Source organism: Rousettus aegyptiacus, unplaced genomic scaffold, assembly GCF_014176215.1.
Source record: "Rousettus aegyptiacus isolate mRouAeg1 unplaced genomic scaffold, mRouAeg1.p scaffold_m13_p_1, whole genome shotgun sequence".
Lineage (NCBI taxonomy): Eukaryota > Metazoa > Chordata > Mammalia > Chiroptera > Pteropodidae > Rousettus > Rousettus aegyptiacus.
In genome coordinates, this window is record NW_023416284.1 from 168362920 (window position 1) to 168389985 (window position 27066).

The 27066-nt window shown below is 35.5% G+C and overlaps 1 protein-coding gene across 5 annotated transcripts in view; it reads left to right on the forward strand.

The window, feature by feature from the left end:
* ADGRG6 (adhesion G protein-coupled receptor G6) overlaps positions 1 to 27066 on the forward strand; it is a 128593-nt gene that overhangs the window by 42225 nt on the left and 59302 nt on the right. For all 5 annotated transcript variants that reach the window (XM_016132693.2, XM_016132695.2, XM_016132696.2 and 2 more), the window contains exons 3-4: positions 18223 to 18564; positions 20861 to 21484. In XM_016132693.2, the coding sequence (XP_015988179.2) occupies positions 18223 to 18564; positions 20861 to 21484 (966 nt within the window). The remainder of the gene's footprint in view (positions 1 to 18222; positions 18565 to 20860; positions 21485 to 27066) is intronic.

Consider the following 27066-nt stretch of genomic DNA (forward strand, 5'->3'; position numbering starts at 1 on the left):
AGATACCTGCCCCTAACAGCATGTTCTGAATATACCCTCTAAGATGGTGTATTTTGTGTTTCATGTAAATTCATGATCAAATAAGTTCATCAACTAAAAATACTTTTTTCTCAGTGGCAACATAGGTAATATTTTCAAGCTAAAACATATCACATCAAAAGGGGAAGTTTTATCATTACATGATTTTAGTAACTTTTAATAAATTTGTAGCTGCTAGTCAGACTTTAAAGTGTGGCTAAATTAGCCTATTCTTTTAATCCATTAAATTAGTTAGTTGTTGCTATATCTTAGATTTGTGTTGAGAAGACAAAGAGTATAAAGTTGTTTTCTTAGGTTGGTAATCTCACTGCAGAAAATGCCCATGGTGTTGGCAGAGCTGGGTCAGGATAGTGGGCTGCCTGGAGGAAGGCTCCTAAAACTGGGACCTCACCGAAGGCTCCTCCTTGCGTTGGTGAATTGGTCTCACCCTCCATCCTAAATGGTCAGAAGTTTGATTTTGAACCCACTGTAAAAATGGATTCATCTCTTAAAGGTAGATTCATCCAAGCTAATACTCGTTTGTTCATTTGTTCATTCATTCATTCATCTGTTGATGAGTTCATTCATTCACTCATTCTTAGGGCCAGGTTTTGGAGATACAGTGGTAAATAAGAAAGTCTCTGTGCTCATGGACCTCACAGTATAAGAGTAAAAAAAGTGTTAAACCCGAAACTGAATGTTTACTTATAAGTAAAGGGAAGTACAGAAATCTCATAGGCAGAACTGATTTCAGCTGTTTTTAATGATCCACCTTCCTGGTCAGCATCTACTCTGGTTGGACAGGGCCCAAGTCCTAACTGTTATGGATGATTAAATATTTGTAATAATATCCCTGTTTATATGGTTGTTATTAGAATGTCTCTCTACTTGAGAAACCAAATTTTAATAATATACAATGAGTAATATCTATCAGGATAGCCGAAGTAGGTGGTCCACCTATGTAGGAAACCAGACAATAGTCTGAGCATGAATTGGGAGATTGAGATGAATCTAGTTTTTAACCCTAACAATCAAAACGACCCTTTTGTATCCATCTAATGAGAGACTTGGTCTTACCGGTGGCACAAGGATCTGGGTCATTTTTTAGGGTTTCCTATTTTAATTAAAATTATTGGGTGGCATTGATTTAAAATCCAGTAAGTTTCAAGTGTACAATTCAACAATGTCGTATATATATTACATTGTGTGTTCACCACCCAAAGTTAGATTTCCTTCAGTCCCCAAATATTTAACTCCTTTTACCCCTATCTACTTGTCCCGACCTCCCTTCTGGCAACCACTAATCCACTGTCGTGTCCATGAGTCTCTGTTTTTTTGCTACTTTTCAGTTTTATATCCAACTCATGAGTGAAATCCTATGGTTTTAAACTTTTTCTATCTGATTTATTTTGCTTAGCATGACTATCTCAAGATCCATCCATGTCGTCACAAATGGCAGTATTTCATCTCTTCTTATGGCTGAATAATATTCCATATGAGTATGTGCCACAGCTTCTCTAGAGTTTTTGTGATGGCCCAGGACAGTCCTTAGATAGGGACTAGCACTGAGCTCTTATATTTTTCTTTTACCATGCTCGCTATATTTCTCCATATTCTAATAACAGTCAAGTCCTACTCAGAAAAATTCTCTTTCTCTAAGATAACTATGTTTCTTGGTATCAGTGTAAAAGAGTTAAAATTTAACACTTTAAAGAACAATCTGATTTCTAAATTCCTAGAGAACTCTTCATCATAGATCCAAAGTACTGACAATAATTTGTATTTAAATAAAGTAGCTAAATATTCTCCTGGATTCCTATGTTAGGGTTTCTCCGCCCCCCCCCCCGCCCCCCCGCCCCCCGCATCAAACTACCATGTTTTTTCTGGCTAACAGCTTTAAAATCTAAACATAAAGGTTTATTTTTCATAAATATGTTTTGAACTTGACCTTCCCAGGGAACATTTTAAGTGTTATAATCAATGAGGTTTCAGGTACCTCTTTACAGAGAACTACTGTGATTATGTTTTTGTGGTTGGATTTTTCTGAACCCATTAGCTACATGGTAATGGAGTGGTGGAATTAAGGTTTTGAAAATCATCACACCACTCGCTTACCAGAAATTCAATAAAAAACAAAGATGAGTGATAGGTTTATGTTCTAGTACAGTATATTTTTAAAATGGTGTTCGTTAAGCCCTCTAGAGAACACATCAAACGGAATATGAAAATCCAACTTTGATCAAATGACCCTTATTATAATTGGGCTCTTCATCAAATGTTAAGAGATCAAATGGAAGAGGCAAATTTAGATATAGGCATGAGATAGGTCATTTTTTCCAGTGAGAACAACGTGTATCTTTGGATCGGTAAAAATAGGATAGTAGGAAAAGGTCATTTTCTAATTCCCTACATTATTTCGAAGTATCCCTCCTCCGTTCATCTTTAATATCATTTGAAAGTATCTGCTACTTCGATGTGAATACAAAATGTACTTCAGTAACTAAATAACTTTCTGTGCTTTAAAAAATTCATGGGTCATGACCAAAGAAATATTTATTATGAAGTTTTCTTATGAGATATTTAGAGTTCATAGAAAAAAAAAAACGAATTTCCTAAAATTTACATTCAGTCTTAATGATGATATAAGAAATTTTATTTATCAACAACATATTTTAATTAGTGTTACACAATGAGATATTTAATGAATTTGAACTTGGTTAGATTAATCTGGAAAGTTCTGCATTTCAAATCTGTTAAGAAAAAATCATTAGTCTTAAAATTAATCACCTTGGGTCTGTGAGTTGTTTGGGATTTGACGAAAATAAAATTATTGATATTTTTCAATGCAGGTAATTTTTTTCTTGGCCTGGTAGAAATAGCAGGGCCTAAAGAAAACTAAAATGAGGGAAACTAAAGCTAAGATAGTAAATAAGTGGCCCAGCATAACCTAGGTCATGACTAGAAACAGATTTAACATCTTTTAGTTCTCGTTCTAGTATTTGTCTACTACATCACTGCAGTTTGAATGGATATTTCTTTACCAAGCATCCTCAATGCCTATCGTTTCATTCAAGCATAAGGCAATGAAATGACCAGATACTACAGGTCGAGTTGCTATGACTCAGACTCTGAGATGGAGATCAGCATGTAGATGTATTAGGGAATATTCTTCAACCAATACCTGTGGAGAAGTGAAGGACGAATAGGGCAGAGGGAGAAGTTGGGCTTCCACACGGTCATAACAGTCCCTCAGCAGATACCACAGGCACCTCTGGAGCCAGGATGCCCTTCGGAGTTCTTAGATTGTGGCCAGGAGGCTGGGTCTTGTACCCCTACTTCAGTCAGTCACTGAATGGGGACTATCCAAGGAAGAGGGCTTGACTTTGGGCGAGGTTTCTCTAGCTGAAGGCAGTCTTCTAAGGGAGACTCAGCTGTGACCTACGGATGCCTAACTGTCTCAGCTGAGAGAGTGAGTACAGGGCTGAAGAGGGATCTGGCCCGTGCTGTGCTGCATCCATTGTGTGCGTTACATGCTGTGGAGTCAGCTCTGACTCCGGGTGACCCCATACATGAGTGATGTCCACCTGTCCTGTCCTCAGCAGCCCTGCTCACCTCCTGTAGACTCCTGCCTATGGCTTCTGTTATGGAGTCAGCCCATCTCATATTCGGTCTTCTTCTTTTCCTGATACCTCCTATTTTCCCCAGCATTATTGTCTTTTCCAAAAAACCCCTCCTTCTCATGATGTGCCTGCAATAGGACAACTTTAGTTTTGTCATTTTTGCTTCCAGGTTATCTGTAGAGCTCTCCTCCAACACCATATTTCAAATGAACCATTTTTTTTTTCCTGTCAGCCTTCTTCACTGTCCAACTTTCACATCCATACAGAGCAATTGCGAATATGACCTTGGCCTTGGTCTCTAATGACACATCTTTCCTCTTGGTGCTCTTTCCTGATTCTTCTATTACTGTCCTTCTGAGTCTCACCCTTCTTGTGATTTCTTGACTGCAGTCTCCATTCGAAGTGGTTACTAACCTAAATTACACCACCAGTAATCAAATGACTATGCTGTATTAGCCATTGTGTAGAGCACTTCATACAGGGTTTCACTGACTTATGCAGTAACCACAAAAGAGGAGGTCTTCCCTTTTCTAAGGAGAAATAGAGATTTAAAGAGGTTGAATAATTCATTAGTCCCAGCTCACATACAGATGACAAGTCTCCCTGCCTCCAAAGCTCATGTTTTTCACGTTACTTCTTATGATACAAAAGATTTTTGGAGTGTATTTTCTAAACTCTTAAGGTTCTTTAAAAGTTTTTGATTCTAGAGAAAAATCGAAGGTTATATTAAGTGTCATTATTAATACTGTGGCCACTCATCATACTACCGCCATTAGGAATAGATTTATTATGTAATTGTTGACCTAACCAAGTAATATGTGATCCCTTTCATAAGTAAAGTAATTCATTAAAATGATACACAGAAATTTGAGTTTTCTCATCAGTAGAACAGTGGTAACACTATACTTTGCAAGATTGTTATAAGAATTTATTTTACATATGGAAAGATAATTTTACCTGACTTGAGACACCTGAGGCACTCTAAAATTTATTCACTATGTTTAAATTTAGTATAACCATACACATTAGAGAACATTTACATTTACATTTACTAGTTGAGGACAGAAATAGTTCTTATTTTTATTTTAATTCATGGTGTTCTCTTGGGCAGGTCAGTTGGTATCTCTGGGCCTTAGCTTCCATATCTGTAAAATGAAGGGAGTGAAGCAAGTGAGCCAGAAGTTTTCTACAAGCAATAATATTCTACCCAATGTTATTGATGATAGAGATCCAAATGGTTCAAGATGAAACGATGCATAAAGTCAACAACTGGCCTTAAGTACAGTGACCTTCCCATATTGGGAAGTTTATGGCACCTCTGCTGTGTTTTTCCTGAAGTAAATCGTTTCTCCTTTAGTACTTATAACGTGTGCCTTATACATAGTATGGGCTGAGCAAGTATCAATTGGCTAGATTAAAGCAAACATACGTGAAATCAAATATAATCTCAGCTTAGAGTAGAAGTCAGTTTAACTTTTATTTTAACAAGGAAGGGATTTTTACATGATCTTCCATGTAAAAATACTGATTATTAAAAAAAATTAGCGCCTAATATGTATATTAAAAGTATATATAAAAATATATATGTTCCTGTATATGCTTTGAAGTGCACTGTGTGTATGTGTGTGTATGGTGTCCTTTTTCTCAATCTCTGGGTATTTGAGTAGTGAATCTTTGCCATGTATAACACGGGGCACTGGAGATTTAGAAGTGAATCAAGTGGACAGTGCTGTCTGACCACATGGAAATTGTCTGCATGTATGTCATGCATGCGCCCAGAAAGCACACACGTTATTCATGTACATGTAGAACTTTGCTCATTTTATTCTTCACCTTTTTTTTTTTTTTTTTTTTTAAGCCTGGCCCATCTTTTGAATCTGACAAGGAAAGCGAGGAAATAAAATTAGATAGAGTGCCAAGGAAAATAGTCTTAAATTTCACAGGGTGTACCACAAGATTTTTCAGATCTCCACCCCACCGACCATAAAAAAAAAAAAGAGAGAGAGAGAGGGAGAAAAGAAAAGAAACAAACCACCACCCAAACCTTTTTCTATGTGGGATGAAGGGTATCTGTAACTTTGTGGCATTATACAATGTCAGAGTATGAACTCGAGATAAGTGGGTCATCTTAGAGATATCTACTTTTTTCCTCTGTACTTCCATTTTTATTGGATATAACCCAGAGACTCAAAGAGGAAGTGGACGGCAAAGGGCTCCCACCCAAGCTATGTCCAAAATGTAATTTATTTTACTTCTCTATATTTCTTACCATCAGTTACCAAAAGAGGCCAAGAGGAAAATGTGATAGTTAATCTGCCATAATGCTATTACAATTATAGCTAACAAGATGATTTAATTAACTCATATTAAACGTTCTTAGTGTAGAATGTTCCCTCCCAGCCTTCCCTAAAATCCTGGAACAAATCAAATGAGCATTGGCGTTATCTTTTATTTTTTCTATTTCTTTTTAATCCACCAAAGACAGCAAAAGGACCAGCACATTTTATTACTAGGATGTCATACCAAGTGGAGTACCATTTAATATACTTTTTTCATTAAAATTTCATTAACATTAAAATTTACCTTTATTCGTGCTTTTGATAGAAAAGTAACACTAACATATGAGATTGTCCTACTAAAGCCCTTATTTTTTATATTTTTGAAAAGAGCGTACCCCAGGAGGTAGATGTCCATCTTTTTACATGGACATCACTAGGACCCTGTAAAAAAAAAAAAAAAAAAAAAAACTGAATTGAAGGGCCATACCTAAAAATGACATCATGAAGCTAATTGATAGAACTAAACAGGATATAGTACTGCCTTTGTTTCTTGCTTCAGCAGCTCAAATCTAATTGTTGAATAATGTGCTTGAGAGGACAGTAGTGTCTTTCACTGAAATGCTGCGCAGAAAGTTCCAGCCAGGCAATGTGCCGTTTCCAGTCAAGGGTATGGGGGGTTTACATACCGAGCACAGCTGTAAAGATGTTGGCATTGGAGCAGCTCCGAAGCCAGTTCAAATAGAAACTTAGATATGTGTCCAAAAGAGCCTCTGTGAACTAAAGGTGTTTAATTTTCAGCTCTCCTGTGAGCACATGTTTAATATAGTAAGCAGAAACTGCAAGATAGGCTCTCCTTTAAGGTTTTGCTTTTGTATTTTGCGAAGAGGGGCTTTGCTGTGCCTGAGTTGGTTGGTACTGACCAGAGGTGATCCTCAGTTTGTCAGCTGTGCATTCAGTCTTACAATCATGTAGAGCATTCTTTTTTATGTTTGAGCCAGAGCATTGGCTTGCATTTTAAGTTAGGTGTTGTACATATATTTCTTATTGACCATGTTTGTTATGAGACACATAGTGACCGAAGAGCTTCATCTACATTGTCTGCTATTGAATCACGACTTAGTTTTGTGGAAAATAAATTTATAAAATATCATAAAATAATATCTATAAACATGATGTATTCAAGAAAAAAATATTTTTGGAAATTTAAAAAATGATTCCAGGCAAAAAAAAAAAATCAATCTCAATCTCTCTCTCTCTCTCTCTCTCTCTCTGTATGTGTGTAGAGAGAGAGAGAGAAAGAGAGAGAGACTATTAACATTGCTATAAAGTAAATACTAACTTTTTAAAAAATTTCAAAATTTGTTTTTGGGCCCATTTTGCATAGTGAGGCTAGCAGTCCTTCCACTTAGAACAGTACCACATTGGCTGGGTGGTCCTTCAGAAAAATACCTAATGTCCTGCTCATCCTAAAAACTGAAAGTCAGCTGGTTATATTGGAAGGAGAAGAAAATCATTTTGATTTCTCTAAGTAGAGATTCAGCTCAAATTATCTTAGCAAATAACTTTCAGTAGGTTATGTTGTCCAGATATCTCCTGCTTACTTTAATTCATTATTAAAGAACCCAAAAACTTAGTTTTTCATCTTTTCTTGGTTGAGATTTGATGCCAAAATGTTAAATAGCCTTCCCATCATAAACCCTTCCCTAGGAAAATGATATATATGTATCTAAAGCTTTGTATTTATGTTAGAATCCCAAATTGTCACTGTTTGAAATTTCTCTTTCAGTTTTACTGTAAAATGGATCTCCTTATGTAATTTCAGAAATCCCTGGGGCTCAGTCTGCCTATTCGTCAGTGTTATTTTGAGGAAGAATGGGGTGACTAAACTACATGTTATAGCCTGTCCTGAACCAGAATGGAATTATACCTATTATTATTTCGGAATAACTTCCTGAGATAATACCCTACAAAATGTCCTGACTCGATGGTCTAAATGAGATTATGAAAGGAATCTTTATGTTAAAATAACATTTCTCTTTCTCTCAAACACTGCAAAGCTAAATGCTAATCAACAGCATAAAAACCATTTTACACAAATTTCGAATGATCCTTCAGCTCCCCCAGTAGTGAATGAAGCAGACGTATGCAGCTCGAGGTCTCCAACACGCTCCAGTGGCGGTGACTTTTGCCCTAGTTCAGACCTCTTGGACACTGGCATACTTCTGTTCTTAGGTCTGCACCCCCAACTGGAAACATACTGCACTGTTTGCTCTGCAGCCCACCCAGCCCACCCGCTTTTGGTGGTTTGGCCTTCTTGAAGGCTTGCCTGCAGGTGTGACCTTCTTCACCAATCTATAACAAGTCAGTTTCCCATTTTTCTGAAGTTTAAAAATATAACTGGCCGAAAGAAGACAGTAAGCAAGTTGATCTTTATACTATCTTTGAAACTGATCATTATAAAGTTTGATGAACTTCATGAACTTTTTCAAGTGACATTTTGCCATTGACTTGTGATTGCTATGGAGGATCGCTGGGGCAGAGGTGAAGCGGTTTAAATGTGGAGACGCTGATTGAATTGCCCGGATGTACATAACCTGCTGGAGACTCTGCAAAGATGGCACCTCCATCACCTCATCCCTAGCCCAGTGCAATCTGAAGTTAGATAAACAATGGTGTGGCAAGCCAGAATTCAGCCTTGCTCCTCAATAGGCATATTAATTTTTTAAAGTAATAAATTATTTTTTTTTCTTTCATAAAAGAAGCTGGTAGGTATCAAGAACACACTAAAGCAGCTATATTAAGTAGAAAGGAGGTGATTTTTTTTCCCTAATGTAACCACACTCTAAATCTTCACAATCTGTCACAACTTGCTCTATAATTTTAAGCCAGCAATATTCAAAGTAACACAATAAGTACTGTTTGCAAGATGTGGAAATTTTGCTGAGCAGTCGGAATATATCCCAGAAGCCAGGATGTTTGCTGACCATTAGCTCTATTTGCATTCAATCTGTATTGGCTGACTTGTGGCCCCAGAGTGGACAAATGCACACAAACAGTCTGAGATTCGTGACTCCTCAGAAAGACCCTCTTGTCTCATGACCTTGAGAACTCTACATCAGTGCACTCTTCCTCAGGAAAGCATCATATACCTTTATGACTCTCCTGGAAGCTTTTTCCTAGTAAAGGGAGCCTTCGAAATCCTGTTGTGTGTAAGGACCTGAATCTCTCTTCCATACCAGGGTTTTAGAACCAGAGGAACATTTTTCCCTGTTGTGGAAACCAAGGCTTCAATGACTAGTGACCATCTCAGGGTCACATGGTTAGTTAATGGAAGAACCAAGACAAGAATCCTTTGTGATCCACTTGTAATATGGCCAAATATTCATGTAAAGATGGCTGTTTCAAAAGGAAGGCAATTTACTACTTTTGTCTCATCTGACACAAAGTAATCACTCACTACCTGGTACTTGTAATTACTATTGTTATTTTTATTTCACTCTCCATATATTGTTGTGAAAACAAAACAATATTTCTTAGGAGTTTATATGGCTTATGTTAAAATTTTAAAGGAAATGCCTTGAAAGGTATAACTTTAGATCTGGAAAGGATCTTGAGAGACCTTCTGGTTCAACTTCATAATGATATTATCCTTGTCAAAATGATTTTTTTTTCTGCAATAATAACAAAATATTTCTCATTATCTAGGTCTCGTGATTTAGCTAGAAAGGAGTTAGTGTAGAAAAAAATCTTTTTAAAGTTCTATTTTAGAGTTTGCTGGGGGGAAAAAAATGAGGTTGTCTAGTTCTCTCTCTGTAACGCACACATGCTCTCTCTCATACTAATATATTATACTTGGATCCATGTGTAAACATTATATGATTTTTAACATTATATAAATATTTTGAAAAGTAACTCCAGTGATGAATTAACTTAAGGCAGTACATTTAAGTAAGAAGTTTATGTATATTATGGAAAGTTCTACCGAGAAAACACTTTTATTTTTAAAAATCTATATTATGGAATTTTTACATCAGCCCTATCTTATTACTAAGATGTTTACATAAAAAATATTCCTTAAAAGGACAAAATTATGCCAGTTGCATCTATAATTTGCTGTGCTCCCAACCTTGACTGTTTAGACTTCTTCCATTTCTGTGTACAAACCTGAGCAGGGTTTCTTTTAATACCCTTAAATTAAAGGCTCATTTGGAAAATTTGAGCAAAGGTGCATACTTAACCCGCTCCTGCCATCTTCTTCCCAATTTATTCTCCCAACCTATTGGGAGGGCAAGTTTGTAAAACCAAAACTTATTCTAGCTATTAATTTCAGGTTCATCACCTACACCACATAACATGGAATAAATTGGAAGTAATAACCTTCACTTGACTTTTCAAATTTGTTTTACTCCTACCTCTCCTCCCCACCCTCTGGTAACCGTATATGTAAAGATTTCTAAAAGAAAACTGAAAATGAGTGGAAGTAGGAGCCCCCAAATTGAGCGAGTGAATGAATGAAGGAAGGAATAAATGAACTGAAATATGGCTAACATGCTCTGCTATTAAATAACAACCATAATCACAACAACACTAAAAACTAATTTTATTTGTGTATCTTACTACAAGCCAAGTATAGTTCTCGTACTTTATATGGATAGTTCATGTGCTCAAGTTAGTAATGCTCTGTTTAGCCAGTAATTACATCATTGCCTTCATGGGTATTAGAACTATAATTAGTTTTTACTAGGCTAAGACATTCTCTGTTTATGTTGGTAATATTTAGCAATATTTTTCTGGTTAATGCCAACATAAGCCAGTTTTACCCTGCAACCTTGCCTAGATAATCCGTATGGAAAGATTCTCTGTGACATTCTCAAGCGCAGTGAACATTAGGTGAGTGTTTTTTATAGTTCCCTCAGGCTTTCTTTAGGGGCAATAAAACATGAAAGATCAAAGTAAGACAGATCTTCAGTGAGCACTAGGTTGCTCACTTTGCTGCTTTTATTATCTTTCCCATCGACAGTGAGGCTTTGCTCCAGTGAGTCCTCGTAGGCTGGTCTTCCCTACTGCTGCGACTGCTGTTTCCCTTCCACAAACAAGCTGTCATGGCAGCTTGCTGTCTTTTTTCTTTCTTCTCATCATCTGTCAAGTCGTTTGCGTGACTCTGCAGTGATTCTTGCAAGGGTCTTAGTTCACTGGTAATTTTGTGTTGTTTGTGTATAAAAAGGTGAGGCTTTAAAAAATACCTGTTTTAACCATAAATCTGATTATTTTATTGTCTCATAATTAAAACCTTCTGATTTTCACTTCTGCTCATATTATAATTTTTGTCTTCTTTAGAATGGCTTACAAAACCCTGCAGAACCTCATCTCTGCTTCCCTTGCCATCTTAATCTCTTATTTTTCCCTACTTTGTAGACTGTGTTTCAGCTAAACTGAATTCTTAAGTTGCTTGAACAGGCCATGCCCTCTCTCACCCACAAGCCTTTGCATCTGCTGACTCTATTGCCCCAAATACTCTTCTTTTTCTCCTCTGCCTCCGCTCTGTACTTGGTCCACTTTTATGCTGAACATTTGGGTCTCGGTTTATTTTTCTTCTTTTATAAATGGTACCATTTCTATGACATCTACCTGCTCTTTCAGAGCAATTTTCACATTGTATTATCGTTATCTAGTTATTTGTATTTGCAATAATTATACATTCCATAAAGTCAAGGATTATATCTCATCCATTACAGTGCCAAGCACATAGATATTTAGTAAGTATTTATTCAATGAATAGATGTGGGGGATGGTAAGAGACGAGTTAGAAAGTGTGAACAGGGCGTTTATGCAGTATTGTACGTGCCATTCAAAGAAGCTTGTCTTGTTGGATCCCAGAGAACATTCTGAATTACAGAAAACATACTTTCAGACTAGCATTTGCATTTTCATAGATTTTTATTGGGAGTGATGAGGTAGATGAGTTGGAGGTGATAAGACTGGTGGCAAGGGAAGTAGTTACTGAGCTTTTTGTCCGAAAGAGAAAACACGAGACCCTTAAACTAGGTGGCTGTGGTAATGAGATAAGGAAATAAATTAAATATCCATGAATAGAGGAAATGTCATAACCCTTGACAAACTATTTGAGATGATGTGGGAGAAGGAAGAGAGAAGGGATATTAGAGTTCTAGCTTGGACGGGTCTCATACCACTAACAATTACAGAGTAGTGGATAAAAACAAATTATTTGAGGAAGATATTTGGATTGAGGGATCTATGGGATATCCAAGTGGAGATATGGAGTTGACATTCGCGAGTATGGGTGTGGCGCTCAGTAGGACATGTATGTCATCAGTATTTAGACATAATGAAGGCCTGGGTCTGCATGAGATCACCTAGAGAGAATGACTGGAGAGAGAATGCTAAAGAGAGAGGAGTATTGGCTTGAAACACACTTTGTTGTAAGCAACAGCAGTGCACTAAACTCGGATCAAGTGAAGAAGTGGGATGGTAAGTATAATAAGAGTTCTTGTCATAGAATCCAAGGACAGGCTACCAACAACAGCTCCTCCCATTGATTACTGGACATGGAATGCCTAGAATTAAAATGTTTCTATTTCTCAATAATCTGGTTTCCTCTCATCTCTCAGTTCTGCACATTTTCTCCCTTTTCTTTTTATATGTCTGCCCATTAGTGTCCTTTGCAAGTAGCCAAAGTATCTGCTACCTTTATGTTTATGTAACTTCGTGATTCCATTGTTCGTCATTCTCTGAATAAATTATCTTTGTCTCTAGCTTCAAATACTCAGAGAGGGAACCTGACTGAATAGCTAAGGCCAGGATTTGGATCTCTAGGTCAGGGATCCTCCCCTGAGATCATGGTATACATATGACTGCAGGAGACGTGGAAGGGGCAGAACTTGGGAAAAGGTATAAGCACAGAGACTGTGAATAGCTTTCGTAGTCTGTTGTTATTTAAAAGAGCACATCTTAGATTTATTGTGCTTAATCTATTGAAACACAGATTTTGTATAGTGGGTCTATGTGATTCTGCATGTCTAACAAGCTTTCAGGTGATGCTGCTGGTATAAGGACCATACTTGGAATAGCAAAGATTATAAGGGCAAGTAGAGTGGAATGGGGGAGGGATACTTAGAAAGGGTGGAGAGAAGGAGACCCAGGAGCAGATAGGAACTATAGGGGAGAGATAAAAGAATTGACTGTTTAGAGGTATTGACTGTGGCAGAAGGTTAGAGAGATAAAATTGGAAGCCTGTTTGGTATAAATAATGTCCACAATTTTGGGAATCCTTTCCAGTAATGCTCAGAAGCCTTTGGATTAGAGCGCAAGAAGGTCCATGACTGGATTAATACAAAGTTGGAGGTTTATAGTACAGCAATTTGGAAAGGGATAAGAGATTTGGACGTATTAATCAGAAAGTAGATTAAGTGCAGTTTAGGTTATTTCAAATATTGCATTACTTTATTATTATTATTATTATTATTATTATTATTATTATTATTATTAAACACTGGAGAAAGACTCAACCACTGCTTATGAGAGAACAATTTCCCATGAAAATGTGTGTGGGTGTGTGCATATACATGCATGTGTGCTTGTGTGTTTAATCCTGTTGCAAGAGATATAAGTCAATATAATAAGGTGGCTCTGAAAGGATTTACAACAGTTCACTCATTTGAATCTTCCAAAAGTATTACCTTTGCAGTTACATATGAAATATTCTAATGCCGAGGCAATTATGGAAAGACAGGACTTGAAGTTTAAACACTCACAATCTAACAGAAGACACAACCGTGTTTGAGGTGTGGTGCCTTTGAACTTCTCTGGAGATTCAAAAAACTGTCAGGCTTAATGGTGCCCCATCAAGGAATCTTCAATTTTATTGAACTGATTGAAGCAGGAGATTGGGATGACCAATGTAACCCTGGTCTAACAGTGACCCTCCCAGCATGGAGATATACTACCTTTGAGTGCAGAGCTCCAAGGGGAGTGGAGAGGGAGGCGGGGGTGGGGGAGGGGTGTGGGGGGAAGCAACCTGCCAAGTCTATCACATTAACAGAATCACAGATGTGTTGTGAATTGCAAATTCACAGCCAGATTGCCTTCAGATTCCTTACCATCCTGAAATAATCTGCATAGAGGCCTGAAATCACTTAAAATTTACTTGCTTTGATGAAGTTGTTCAGTTCTATATATTATCATGTAATACATTCCAGCACTAAAGTATTGCTTACATTTTACTTCATCGATTTTACATCTGGCAGCATTTTACTTAATCTGGAGAAATGGTGTGTGGCTGCCCTGGCTTCGTGATGATTTACTTAGGTTTCACAACTGGTCCTAGAACTCTCAGCTATTGGCCCTTAGATTTAATCTTGAAAACCCACCAAGACTACAAAATATTTTAAACCTTTTAAAGCAGCTAACACACTTTTCATTTATTAGAATTTAATAGTCACATAGATCATTCAAGCAAAGACTGAATAAATGTACACTGAGCTGGCAACTTAAGTTAATTTTTCTGAAGATAATTTCTACTGGCTAGTTTTTCCAACAAATTCATTAGTGAGAGTTTTATAGATGTTCAAATGAAGAAGATTTAATTTAAATGCATTAATTTTGTTCACATACTCTTTAACACAGTATAGGAAAAATAGTTCATGTACAGATTTATGTTGAAAGCAGCAAAAATTGATCTTTTTTGATTTGTTCCCTGGGATATGAAACTCTTATTTTTGAGAGATTTTAAAGAACATAGTATTTGATTTACAGAGACATACTTGTAGTAGGAGTAGAGTAAAAATTCAAATCTCTAGAATAAGAAACCCAATAAGATAATTGTTAACTTGAATCTTTATCTAAATGTTGTTTATAAATTAAGATAGGCTTTGGCATGACTGGGAGGTTTTCCATTGTAGGTTGGAGTTTCTTTAAAGAATAAAGTTTTATGAAAGCGTGCATGAATAAATTATTGCCAAACATTCTCAAGCATAGGCAAGAGCCGAGGGTAGAATTCGTTTAGCTTTTTAGATTACCTGAAAACTTTTCTTTTATAAATGATAAATGTGAATATGTTACTATATGTTTTGGGAAACATCTTGAGTCAGATGTTTTGAGTTGAGTAGATTGTAGAAGATAATGTTATCTCTTATTTTTCCAAGGCTTCATTCAGTAGCCATCTTCTAAGTAGTCATGTCTTTAAGAGAGAAAAAATTAATTTCTTAATGAACTATTACATAGTGTAGGATTCAGTTAGCAGTGACATTTTCTCCAGACTGGCACATCCAAAGCACTATATTTTAGACTTTAGAACATTTTTTAGTAAAATTTTTCAAAATTAGTCTTCTAAGATATATTAATATTAGGGTGATTACACTATGTTTAAGAAATTGTCCACTGAAAAACATTGTCTCTTAAAATAGTACTTGAGATAACCACTTTGTTGTGATTTTTGTTTAAAAAAAAAATAGAACTTTTTTTTTTTTTTCTAGAAAGACACTAGACATGTCAGAAGGGCTGGTTTGAATCTTGGTCCTGCTATCCATTAGATGTGTACCTTTGGGCAATTGTGTAATCTACATTAGACTTATTTGCTTCATTTGAAGATGGAAGTAAAACTAATTCTCAGGGTTATGATGTCAAATGAGATAATATATGTGAAATTTATTGTGATGTGATCTATAAATATAGTGAATATGATGACACTGTGCCTAGTTTGACATTTAATCCAATTAAGATAATCACTCTTTAGGAGCACTGCCTCTCAGTGCTGTCTAGCCACTGTAGATGAGAATCACATAGAATGTTTTAAATGTTTTTTAATGAATATTATGGGTGTCTTCTTTCTCTTTTGTATCCCAAAGGGAAAAATTCTGCTAAGGTGGAGTTCTAGTTTTCCTCTCTTAAATTATGGATGCACAGATTTTGTGTTTTAGTAACAATTAAAAATAGCCAACACTTAAATAGTGTTCACTATGTGCTCAGTATGGCTCCTTGGACTTTACAATATTAATCCATCTAATGCTTCCAATAACCCCAGGAGGTAAATGCTGTCATTACTGCCAGTGTAAGGATGGTAAAACTGAGGCACAGAGAGATGAACTTGTTCAAGATTACATAGTATTATCAGTCAAATTGAATTTTCTTGTATCTTTCAGTCAATTCTTAGAAAAAGTTTGGGTAAACACAATATATTGGGATAAAAGGTGTTGTGAACATTACTTGGGTCTTAGATATAGGGAATGACATCTCATTTTGGAAAAATGATGCCACCTGCATGCATATTGAGATGACACAGACATCTTACCTTATTTTCATTTCTCTTGTTTTTTTAATCTTCAGTGCCTATTATTGGATACATTATTTTTAATTTACTAGGATTACTTCTCTCTCTTGAAATTAAGGTACATTAATGGGAAGCTAGCTAACCTCATCAGAGAAGCCAAGTCATATCAGTTTTATTCTAGGAGTGAAATAATTGAAGAAAAGAGCCCAAAACTCCATCCAAAGAGAGTCCACAGCTCACCCACTCTATCTTTGTTTCAGACTTAGACTTTCTTTGACTTAGGTTTATATACCTTACTTAGGCATTTTCAATTTAGGTATTTTTTGTTGTTGTTGTTCATTTAGGCTGGTCACTTTTTCATAAATTTGATAAATTTCGTCAGAGGCCTTTTATGTGTCAGGGATGCTATGAGGAATAAGATGGTCAATATGACAGTGCATACTCTCTGCTTGTTGAGCTTAGAGACTAGTGGGAGAAGATGGACAATAAGCAAATGATCTCAGAAATGGAGGTAACACAACTGCTCTGAATAACGCTGAAGAGGATAGGAGCACGGTGGTCCAGGGAAGGCATTTGGTGAACACTGATGATCATAATTTGTTTTCCTCTGGCTGTCTTCAGGCCTGTGCAAGATGTTGGAAACTTAGGAAGGGAAAGAGAGAAAGAACGGATGGGGAGCAGGGTTGGCAAGGCAAAACGGTGTGTGACACAAGATAGCCACAGGAAAAAAAAAAAACAAAATTTAATTTGAGCAGCAAAACATATATGTCCTTGAATATATCACTGTACTTTAGAAAAATAAGTAGTATTTGTTACAAGAAAAGTTATTGCGTATTCAGTTTATTCAATTCAATAAAAAAGGAAGGAACACAATAAAATTAGAGCGATTTACGTTAACATAGTGAAAGTACTTTATTGTTTGAAAATTTATGTGTCAGTTTTATGGTAGTTTCTTTATCCAGAATGTTGGCTAAATGAGATTTCTGCCTACATTTATACAAATTTTTAAAAGCAACATAAATATTCATTGTAAAAGCATTGCTAGATCAGAAGAGAGTAGACCTTGGTTTCTGGTTCCAGCTTGTGACCAGGCCCTCAAAAAATAATTGAGAAATAATTTATTGTTTTACTTTTCCTTTGCCTCTTATCACCATCTGTCATTATATTATTATTTGTTTATCTTTGGGTCCAAAACTGAAGTGTAAGAAATCATTCGGAGACCTCGTCATCCGTGTTCCTTGCTGTATACTGTTTAGATTGATTGGTATATACTATTTAGAACAGTGCCTGACATGTAACAGGCACTTAGTATTTACTGAATGATGCATAAATGAGATAATCACACAAGTATATAATTATCAACTATGATTAACAAATGGTATAAATGAAAGTACTTTCAAAACTGGAAATATTCCACACATGTAAGGTGGTGCTATTTATTTGAATATTTATTTAGAAAAAATACAGTCTGCCAGAAGATAACCTGTTTATTCTCCTTACACATTTATTTCCTAAACATTTATATTCCTTTAGATCCATGGTTTATAATATTGAGCTCTACATTTATGGTTCTATAACTCCCTCAAACCCAGTTCAGTTACTCTGTAGAGAGTCTCTACACTATGTCTCTATAGAGTAGAAGGTCAGTGAAGCTTTGTGAAATGTGTCCTTGCCTCTTGAGGCCTCATGTACTCCCTAAAATTATATACCAAGTGAGTGGCCACTGTGCATCTTACCGGCGAGAGCTCCCATAACTTTCATCAGATTCCCAGAGAATATGACCTCCCCCCACAACAAGTTTAAGAATCTTTGCTCTGAAATGTATTTTTCTTTTACTTTTTGTGGCTTTATGGGTACTTCGTGTTCTCTGAGATGGTTTCACTTTTCCTTTTTAATTTTCATGATTATATTTTAGTATTTTAAAATGTTTATTGTTTATCTCCAGTATGTGGTATTCTTGGATTATTGTATGCCTCTGATCCCAGCCTTTTTCTCTATCTCTTTTTTGTCTGGCCAACAGTGTGGGGATGTGCCAACTGCAGGGTCATCCTGTCCAACCCTTCTGGGACCTTTACTTCTCCGTGCTACCCTAACGACTACCCTAACAGCCAGGCTTGCGTGTGGACCCTTCGAGCCCCCACCGGCTATATCATTCAGATAACGTTTAATGATTTCGACATTGAAGAAGCTCCCAATTGCATTTATGACTCATTATCCCTTGATAATGGAGAGAGCCAGACTAAATTTTGTGGAGCAACTGCCAAAGGCCTATCATTTAACTCAAGTGCGAACGAGATGCATGTGTCCTTTTCAAGTGACTTTAGCATCCAGAAGAAAGGTTTCAATGCCAGCTACATCAGAGGTATGTAAACCAAAGGCAGTGCCAACCTTCTGCTTTCATTTAACATGTTCTACAGTAAACGCAGGACCAGAAGAAAGAGTTATGCTCTTTTATGTGAATGTAAATGATTAGCATTAGAATTTAAGGGCAAGAAGCTGTTAATATTCTCCGAGTTTTCTCATTAGCAATATATAGTTACCAGATCCAAAATCTGGTTACAGTAGAGCTGAATTTTTATACTGTTTATATGCAGAACATTTAAAGGCTGCTTGGAAGACACTAGATATTCCACAGCTAATAATTAAAATCTGTAATTCTAACATCTCTCCAGTGAACGTTTAAAGCATTTCTATTTAGAATCATTTTATTTTAAGTTTTTAAGATGTTGCCCTTTTAAGGAACTATATTAGGGGACGAATATCAAAAATTAGCATATAAATTAAGATTTTAAAAGAGCTATTTGTAAGTTAAGCTAATAGACAACATAAACTGAGGACTGTTGAAAATGGCTAGTTGAAGGAAAGAAAATATATTTTATATATAATTTATATCAAAATGTTTTGTATCAAATAAAAATATATCAAATATATTTTCCAAATTCTGGCATATCACATCAAAATAATTCCATTCTTTCAAAAATCTGTCACTACTTAAGAAAAACACGAGTTTCAAGTCTGTGAGATTTACTTATATGTTTTTTTCTCCTGAGCTTCTTAAGTAGATGTCCTTTATCAAGAAAAACCACTATGAAAACAACTTATAAATTGTTAAAAATTTCTTATTATTTTAAATTGTGTTTTTGGTGGCATTTATTTACTATTTGTAGTTGACATTAGGTATATGTGTGGGTAATTGAAACACATGTGCTTTAATTTTCCAAATGTTTTAAAAATTATAAAATATAGGAAATTTGAAAATAAAAAAGAAACAAATTACAATTATCTATGTATCTACCCCCCCAGCAATAACCACTAATAAAATGTTGGTGGATATCTTTCCTTGAAGCCTTGTTTTAATGACATATGTAGAACACTAGGTTCATATTGCATAAGCATCCTTTTGGGTAAATAGATCTTTAAACTGCTTTTGCTTTATATTTAAAAAGTAGACTAAAATCTATGATTCTATTAAATTCCATCATGGATTTTTTAAGTAGAATATTTATATTTAGTGATGTTTTACCATAGATCTATTCTTGAAGTATATTAAAATATATTCAAACTAGCATTTATATGAAGACAGTATTAAACAGTATTTTCAAAGAGAGTTACTTCTCTCTCAAAACAGTTCTGTTATGTCTGTTATGTGAGCACAAGACTAAATCCATTGTATTGTTTAGTAATTTCACATATATCACAGAAGGACTAGGCTAATGTATTTTTTGTAATTCATTATGCATTTAATAATAGTAATCCATATTAGTAATCAATACTAGCTATATATTGATATGGCATAGGCACTGCTATAGTGCTTTGCTGGTATCAACTTATTTAATTCCTGTGCAATAGATACCATTGTCCTTCATTTTGCAGATGAACAGACTAGGATAGGTCAAGGTGCATAACATGTCCAAGGTCACACGGCATTGTGTGGAAGAGCTGGGATAGGAAAGCTCCATTGGCTGCCCTTTATAACTACTGCTCCTTACTATCCCTCACAAACTAGATCAAATGCCCAGATATAATGGAAATATAGCTCAAAATTCCACTTTTGTTTGTCATTTTACTAGACTCCCTCTCCTCAATGGAATTATCTTTGCCTTTATTCCTGAAATACCATAGCGATGGGGAGTATGAGTATGATATGGATGTCTGAAACGGGGGGGGGGGGGGGGGGGGAGGTAGCATAGGAGTGTTTGGGAAGAACAAAAGGCAATTGTTACTGAAAATAGGACTATTAGCTGTTCTGTTTAGAAATTATTGGAAAAGTTGCATATTTTTGAAAATCTGAATTATAAATAGAGCTTTCCTAAAACTGATAGTTTATCAATTATGGTTTGGGTTTTTTTGTTTGTTTGTTTGTTTCTCAGTTCATAGATTAAGAAAAACACTTGTTATTAACCTGGCTGACTGTAACTCAGAGGTTTAGGTATGAGATCCAGCCGCGATTAGAGTTAAAATGGGTGGGGTTTCTGATTACTATTATTATTATCGGTATAAGAAGACAGACTGGTGATTGCGGGTAGATGGACAGTGAAAGAGGAGAGTGATGGGGCAAAGTCAGTGGAGTGGTGGAGGGGATGGGCGGATCAGATATTTCGCATCTCAATCCATCCCTGAAGTTAACGTGTTTTATCTGTTATTATGTTTTGTCCTAGTTGCTGTGTCCTTAAGGAATCAAAAGGTCATTTTACCCCAGGCGCTAGATGTTTACCAGGTATCTATTGCAAAAAGTGTCTCTATTCCGGAGCTTCGTGCTTTCACAATCTGTTTTGAAGCAACCAAAATTGGCAAGGAAGACAACGAATGGATGGCTTTCTCCTACTCAGATGCATCCTTCACACAATTGCTCAGTTTTGGAAAAGCAAAGAGCGGCTACTTTCTATCTATTTCTGGCTCAAAATGCTTGCTAAACAGTGTGTTACCTGTAAAGGATAAAGAAGACATTTTCACAGAAAGTTTTGAGCAGCTGTGCATCATTTGGAATAACTCTTTGGGCTCTGTTGGTATAAGTTTTAAAAGAAACTATGAAGCAGTTCCATGCGATTCTACCATTAGTAAAGTTATTTCTGGGAATGGGAAATTGTTGTTGGGCTCCAATCAAAATGAAATTGCCTCTCTAAAAGGGGACATTTATAACTTTCGACTTTGGAATTTCACCATGAATTCCAAACTCCTCTCCAACCTCAGCTGTAATGTGAAAGGGAATGTAGTTGACTGGCAAAATGACTTTTGGAATATCCCAACCCTGGCTCTGAAAGCTGAAAGCAACCTAAGCTGTGGTAAGTCAATGGCATATTAACTCCTTTTTTTTAAGCATTGTTCTATGAATATGTTTGTCAACAAGAAATCATAATTACATATGTGTACATGTATGCATGTATAATGAATACACACATGCATATGCATACATATATATAATTGTCATTAATGAGAATTTTTTAATTTTTAAAATGATTTCTGCTTAGCCATTCATGGTATATGTTTGATTACAAGCCATGTTTTTTTCAGTCAAAGCTTTTAGTCCTACCATTTTTAAGTTACATCATAAAATATCGCAGTTTATCACTAGCATAACAACAGTTATAATTATCATGTCTCAAATAGAAGTGTTAATGCCAGACTGAAACAAAAGAAATTAATAAATTATTGTTTTTAATCACAAAGAGGATACAGTAAAAGTTGATTTTTATCATCCTATAATGAAATGTCCATGACATTATTTAAATAAACAACCACCACCTAAAAGAATAGTATTTATTCAGTTGCTATTAAATATCAAAACTGTCCATTTAAAGAAAATCTTTGATGATCAGGAATTATCACTGTTTTCTTTGAACTTTTTTTCCTCTGTTCGAAAATGAGCATTTGTCATTTGTTTCAAGTAATCTTTTTGGGTGCTCTTTGGGAGTAGCTAAATGCAAAATACTAGGGAAATAATTCCATGTAACAACATTATATTAAATTCTATCTATTCTCTGTGTATTTAAGTTAATTTTGGAAGTTTCACTACAGGACTGATCAGATACAAAAAGTGCAAATTTCAGTATCGTTTTTGAATGTTCTATGACTAAATTTAAGGTGTTGATATTTACTTTTTAGTCACAGAGACAACTCTCAGTAATGGAGAAAAGAAGAAGTCTAATGTTAAAAAGTAATTTGTCTGTGTTTTTGGAGGGAATCCTATCAAAAACTCATTCTCAGTCCTTTGAACAAAGTAGGACCCACAGTGAAGACTTGAGGCCACCTCCCCAGTTTCTGTGACCTGTGTTTGCCCTTCCGGCCTGGGGAAACTCCTGCCACCTACCTCTCTGTGTGGGTAACCCATTTCTCCGTGTGGCCATGGTGCTCCTGCAAATGTTGGGAGGCTATTAAGCGATGTCATTCGAGAGGTATTTCCCTGTGGGTTGTTGGAAAGAGGGTAAACCACGACCCTGTTCCAGAAAGAGACTGTGGAACTGTGTGAGAGCTAGTGGTGTTCCCCACCTCCTCTCAGTCTGTTTCGCTGCAGGGCACCGTCAGGGCCTCCAGAGAAGTCTTTCACTTAGTGAGGAAAATGAGAAGACCCAGTGTGTATGTTTGATAAGGGATGATGAATGGGAGGAGAGGGCACTTTCTGCACCCACGGTGATAATCTTCAGTTAAGGGGTATGTTTTCATCATATCCTTGGTCATTATTAAAAAGTCATAATATAGACCATTAAACGTTTGCCTTTCTGTGGAGCAATATTTGAGGGCTATGGCAACCAAAACAAACAAAAATAATTTGTCTAAGTATATTAATGATTGCTAATACTTAATTTATACTGAAATTGAAAATCTATTCTAGGTACTGTTTTAAGCACTTTGTATATATTAACTCATTAACACAGATCCCAGGATGTGGATTTTATTTTTAACCCCATTTTGCAGGTAAGAAATCTGAGGCACAAAAACATTAAAGAATATAGCCAATGTTAATAAGTGTCCAAGCCTGGAATTAAACCCTGAAAGTTTGGTTTTAGAGCCTTACTCTTTTAACCAATATGAGTTAGACTGCCCTTCAGAATAAGCAGGATTAGGAAATGGGACATAGTACTTGAAAAGGAAAGCTAATTTCTACCAGATGAGAAGTGTGAAGGTCCAGGAGCTATCTCTTCTGGTGAGTGCCTTTTGTGGGAAAATGCTAAATTTCTAGTTGTTAACATAGTATTTGTTTTAAACAAAATTAAGTTTTCTTCCCTGCAGTTTTTCTTGGATGCCTTAATATAATAAAATGTGAAGGATATAGCATACAAGAAGTGCTAAACTTCTCTAAGAAATCCTGTAGACCAGGGATTGATGAAAGAGAAGGGCCTACGACAGGCCATCTGTTTTTATAAACAAAATTTTATTGGAACAGAGCCACGTCTATGAGTTTTTGTATTGTCTTTAACACTGTCTTTAAAACTCCTCTCCCAAGCCTAAAAGTTACCAGAATACATCAGATACATGCTCATAGCTTAGTCATCTATAAATTCTCAAAATGATTTCATTCAAAGGAGTGGCACAAGCTTACCCAGTCAGTATACTTGAATTCCTTTAATTTTTGTAGTGGTTTTTTTGACATCCACGATGACACTGAACACCCACATTCCATAGATTCAGATATCCTGGACTATGTTTCAGGAGTCATAACAGGAGAGGGAGAGGGAGTTTCCTGCTGCTTAATCATCTTCTCTGGGAGTTGAAGAACCAAGTCACTTATTAACTGACAGGAAATACCTGTAACACAGATTATATCTAAGCTTGTTAGCAAAGCAAAACTTCAGTAAATGAAAAACAGTATCTCTATTAACATTTCAACCTTTTTTTTTTTCCAAAATGTTTTGGCTTGCCATTTATGGTGCTAATAACTTCTAAAAACTAATGATGAGTACAGTAACCAATGGGAAAACAGAATTTCATTCCTGGCATTCCATTGGCCTGACAATGCCTGTTAAATATGACTTTCTTATTTCCTCATCAATCTGTGATAGAAAATGAATAAATTTTCCAAAGGCCTATTGTTAAGTAAATTTTCACATGAAAATAAGATAGTAGAGCAGAACTGACTACATTTAAACATTCCGTCATTCGTTTCAAATATGAAATATCCTAACTTTAATAAAATCAATAAATGTTTCATTTCAAAATTGGACTTTTTTGTTTTCCTAAATTATTCTAAGTATACTGGGGGGATATACCTTAATTAAGAAATTTTCATCAGGTTTTTTTTTTTTTAAAAACATGGTTAATCTTGTCAGTTCTTTTCAGAAAGAAAAACTTGATTTAACAGCAGCTTTTATTTTATAGCATCGTTTTTTATCTTAGGACAATTTTATTAAACATATTCAGTTTTATGACCTCCTTGGATTGACAATTTCCTTAGCCAACTCTTTAATTATAGGTGCAAGTATTTGCCTGTGTTATGATTCAGGTTTAGATACTGGCTAATGTCCATCAATTTCACAAAGAACAAACAGTGCCTTCTCTACCAGTTTTATTTATCTTACTGCTAACTGCTCTTTCCTGAGGAGTGGTACAGTATAACTCAATGAATAGTCTAAGTTCAAACAAATTACATTTATTTAACAAGCATTTATTAAGCACTTCCATTTATTAGCCACTGTGGTTATAGAGATAAGACACAATTCATAAGTATCCAACTTTGTTGTTTTTCTTTTCTAGAAATGTTTGAATTTGTACCAACTTCTGTTTTCATTTCCAAAATTTTGTTCTTAATCACTAAGGCTTCATCAACTCTTGGATTTTTACCCTTTCCTTTTCAATTATTATTATTTTTTTACCCTCTCATTTTCAATGGGCAGTTCTGTCCTTTATGGTCATAAAACTTTGATTCACTCTTGGCTCCTTCCTTTCATCCCTAACAAGCTATTGAGTATAGCATTTTTAGATTACTGAATTATTTTCAACTAATAAAATAAAGATAAAATCACTTTGTCTTTACAAAGCACTTTATTATTTGGAAATACTTAAACTCTGTGAGCATAAATGGTTCTCAGAAATCATTCTATTTTAAATACATTTATTTATGGAAAATTATAAAAAGGGAATTGAAAGGAATTAATTTTTTCCTATTGTAACTCACGCTGAGGGTTTATTGCTGTCTATTATTATTTGGATTATCAGTAAGTAGGGCATAAGATGAGTTGTTGGCTACACATCAGTCTTCTTTTTTTTTTTTTTTTTTACCACAACTTGTGTAAATAAAAAGCGACTCCTTTCAGTAGCATAATTTTAGAAGAACAACAGATAGAGAAGAGAGATTAACAGCTTTACAGCTTTTCATCAACTGTTCATTTTTAGTGATTACATTTCTTTCAAGGACATTTGGCTCTAAATTTTGCAGTTACTATTAAGAAACATCTTTCAACACCTTTGTGGTATCTACAAAAATCAGTGAACATACATAGGTCACATTCTGAAAACCATCTTCATGCCAAAGACATTGTCATTATCCAGGAGAGAGAAATGTCTTGTCTTCCTTAACAGTCTCCTGGTTTGTAAATCTGTTGGCTAAGGGGAATTGATAGTAATAGTGGCTTTTTAAATGCAGATATGCTGAACATGGACCTGTTTAAAATTTTTTAAAAATGTGTACACTTTTTATATTTTGTGTATTTACATGTGATTTATTGTTTATCAATATAATTTCCCTCTAATAAGACCTTTCACTTGTATTTATACCATTTTAACCAAAACAATGATCAAATTTAATTTATATTGATATAGTAAATCATCATAAAATCATGTTTATTAAGTATTTATAAAGCAATGTCAATTTGCTAAAGTTGAAGTTGCCCAAGAAGGAGCAACTGATAACTTAAATATTGAGATGTAAATGTTACAATATCCCATGACAAGGAGATGTTACGTTGAATTTTGAACTTGTTACCATACAGTGATACTAATAAAATGGTAACAAAATTTGTCAAATATACGGCCACCTAACCTGATAACTAAAACACACACACAAACCACAAAGAAGAAAAAAAACACAAAAAACCACACAAAAATGGCATGAAATCCTTAATTGACAACAATTGAAAATAGGTATTATATAAAAAACGACTAATTGTCAGTTTACTGTACCAAAAGTTGGCATTTAAGAAATGTGAAGTCCTTACTTAACAGCCTACTGTGTACTAGATACAGTGCTAGACCCTTGAACTCTACTAATAGCTTGCCTGCACTTTTATCTGTGAGTGTTTTGCAAGTAAATGTAAGTATTAACATACATGATAAATAAAAAGTTATGTAAATCATAACTCTTCTGACTTTCTTTCCTTATTCCCACCTCTGAGCTCTTTATTATGCCACAGTGGAAATGCAGTTAGCCTTAAAACTTCTTTCCCACAACAATGTCCCCTTATCTCCCTTTGTCTTCCAGAGATACTGTATCAGTGCCAGAAGTTGGACTAAGGAGCCTTTGACTGCCAACATTGTGTGTAATTTGAGCACAGGAACTCCATCCCGGGGTCTCCTCTCTTGCATGTTACGGTGGCTGAGATTTCCTCAGTTATTTTGAGTTTTAAAGGCTTTTTAGTTTTTAGAAGCTCTTTATTAAAATAAAGTACCAAAAGGAGAAATGAGGTCCTTCAGGAAGGAGGCATAAGTTATGAGTGATGTGAAAGAATAATGGGCAGAAAACTTTAAAGATAGAATTCTGCTCCAATTCTGTCTGAGGCTTGCCTCAACTTCTTCCTCCTCAATTGCTCTTTTTCCATAGTACACTTGTCTAAGTTTTCAATCTTTAAAACTCCTCCTCCCTATCTCTACTTCCTTTCATAGTCAAGCTTTCCCTTTGCATTCACTCCCCAGTCAAATGTTAGAAGTCTACAAG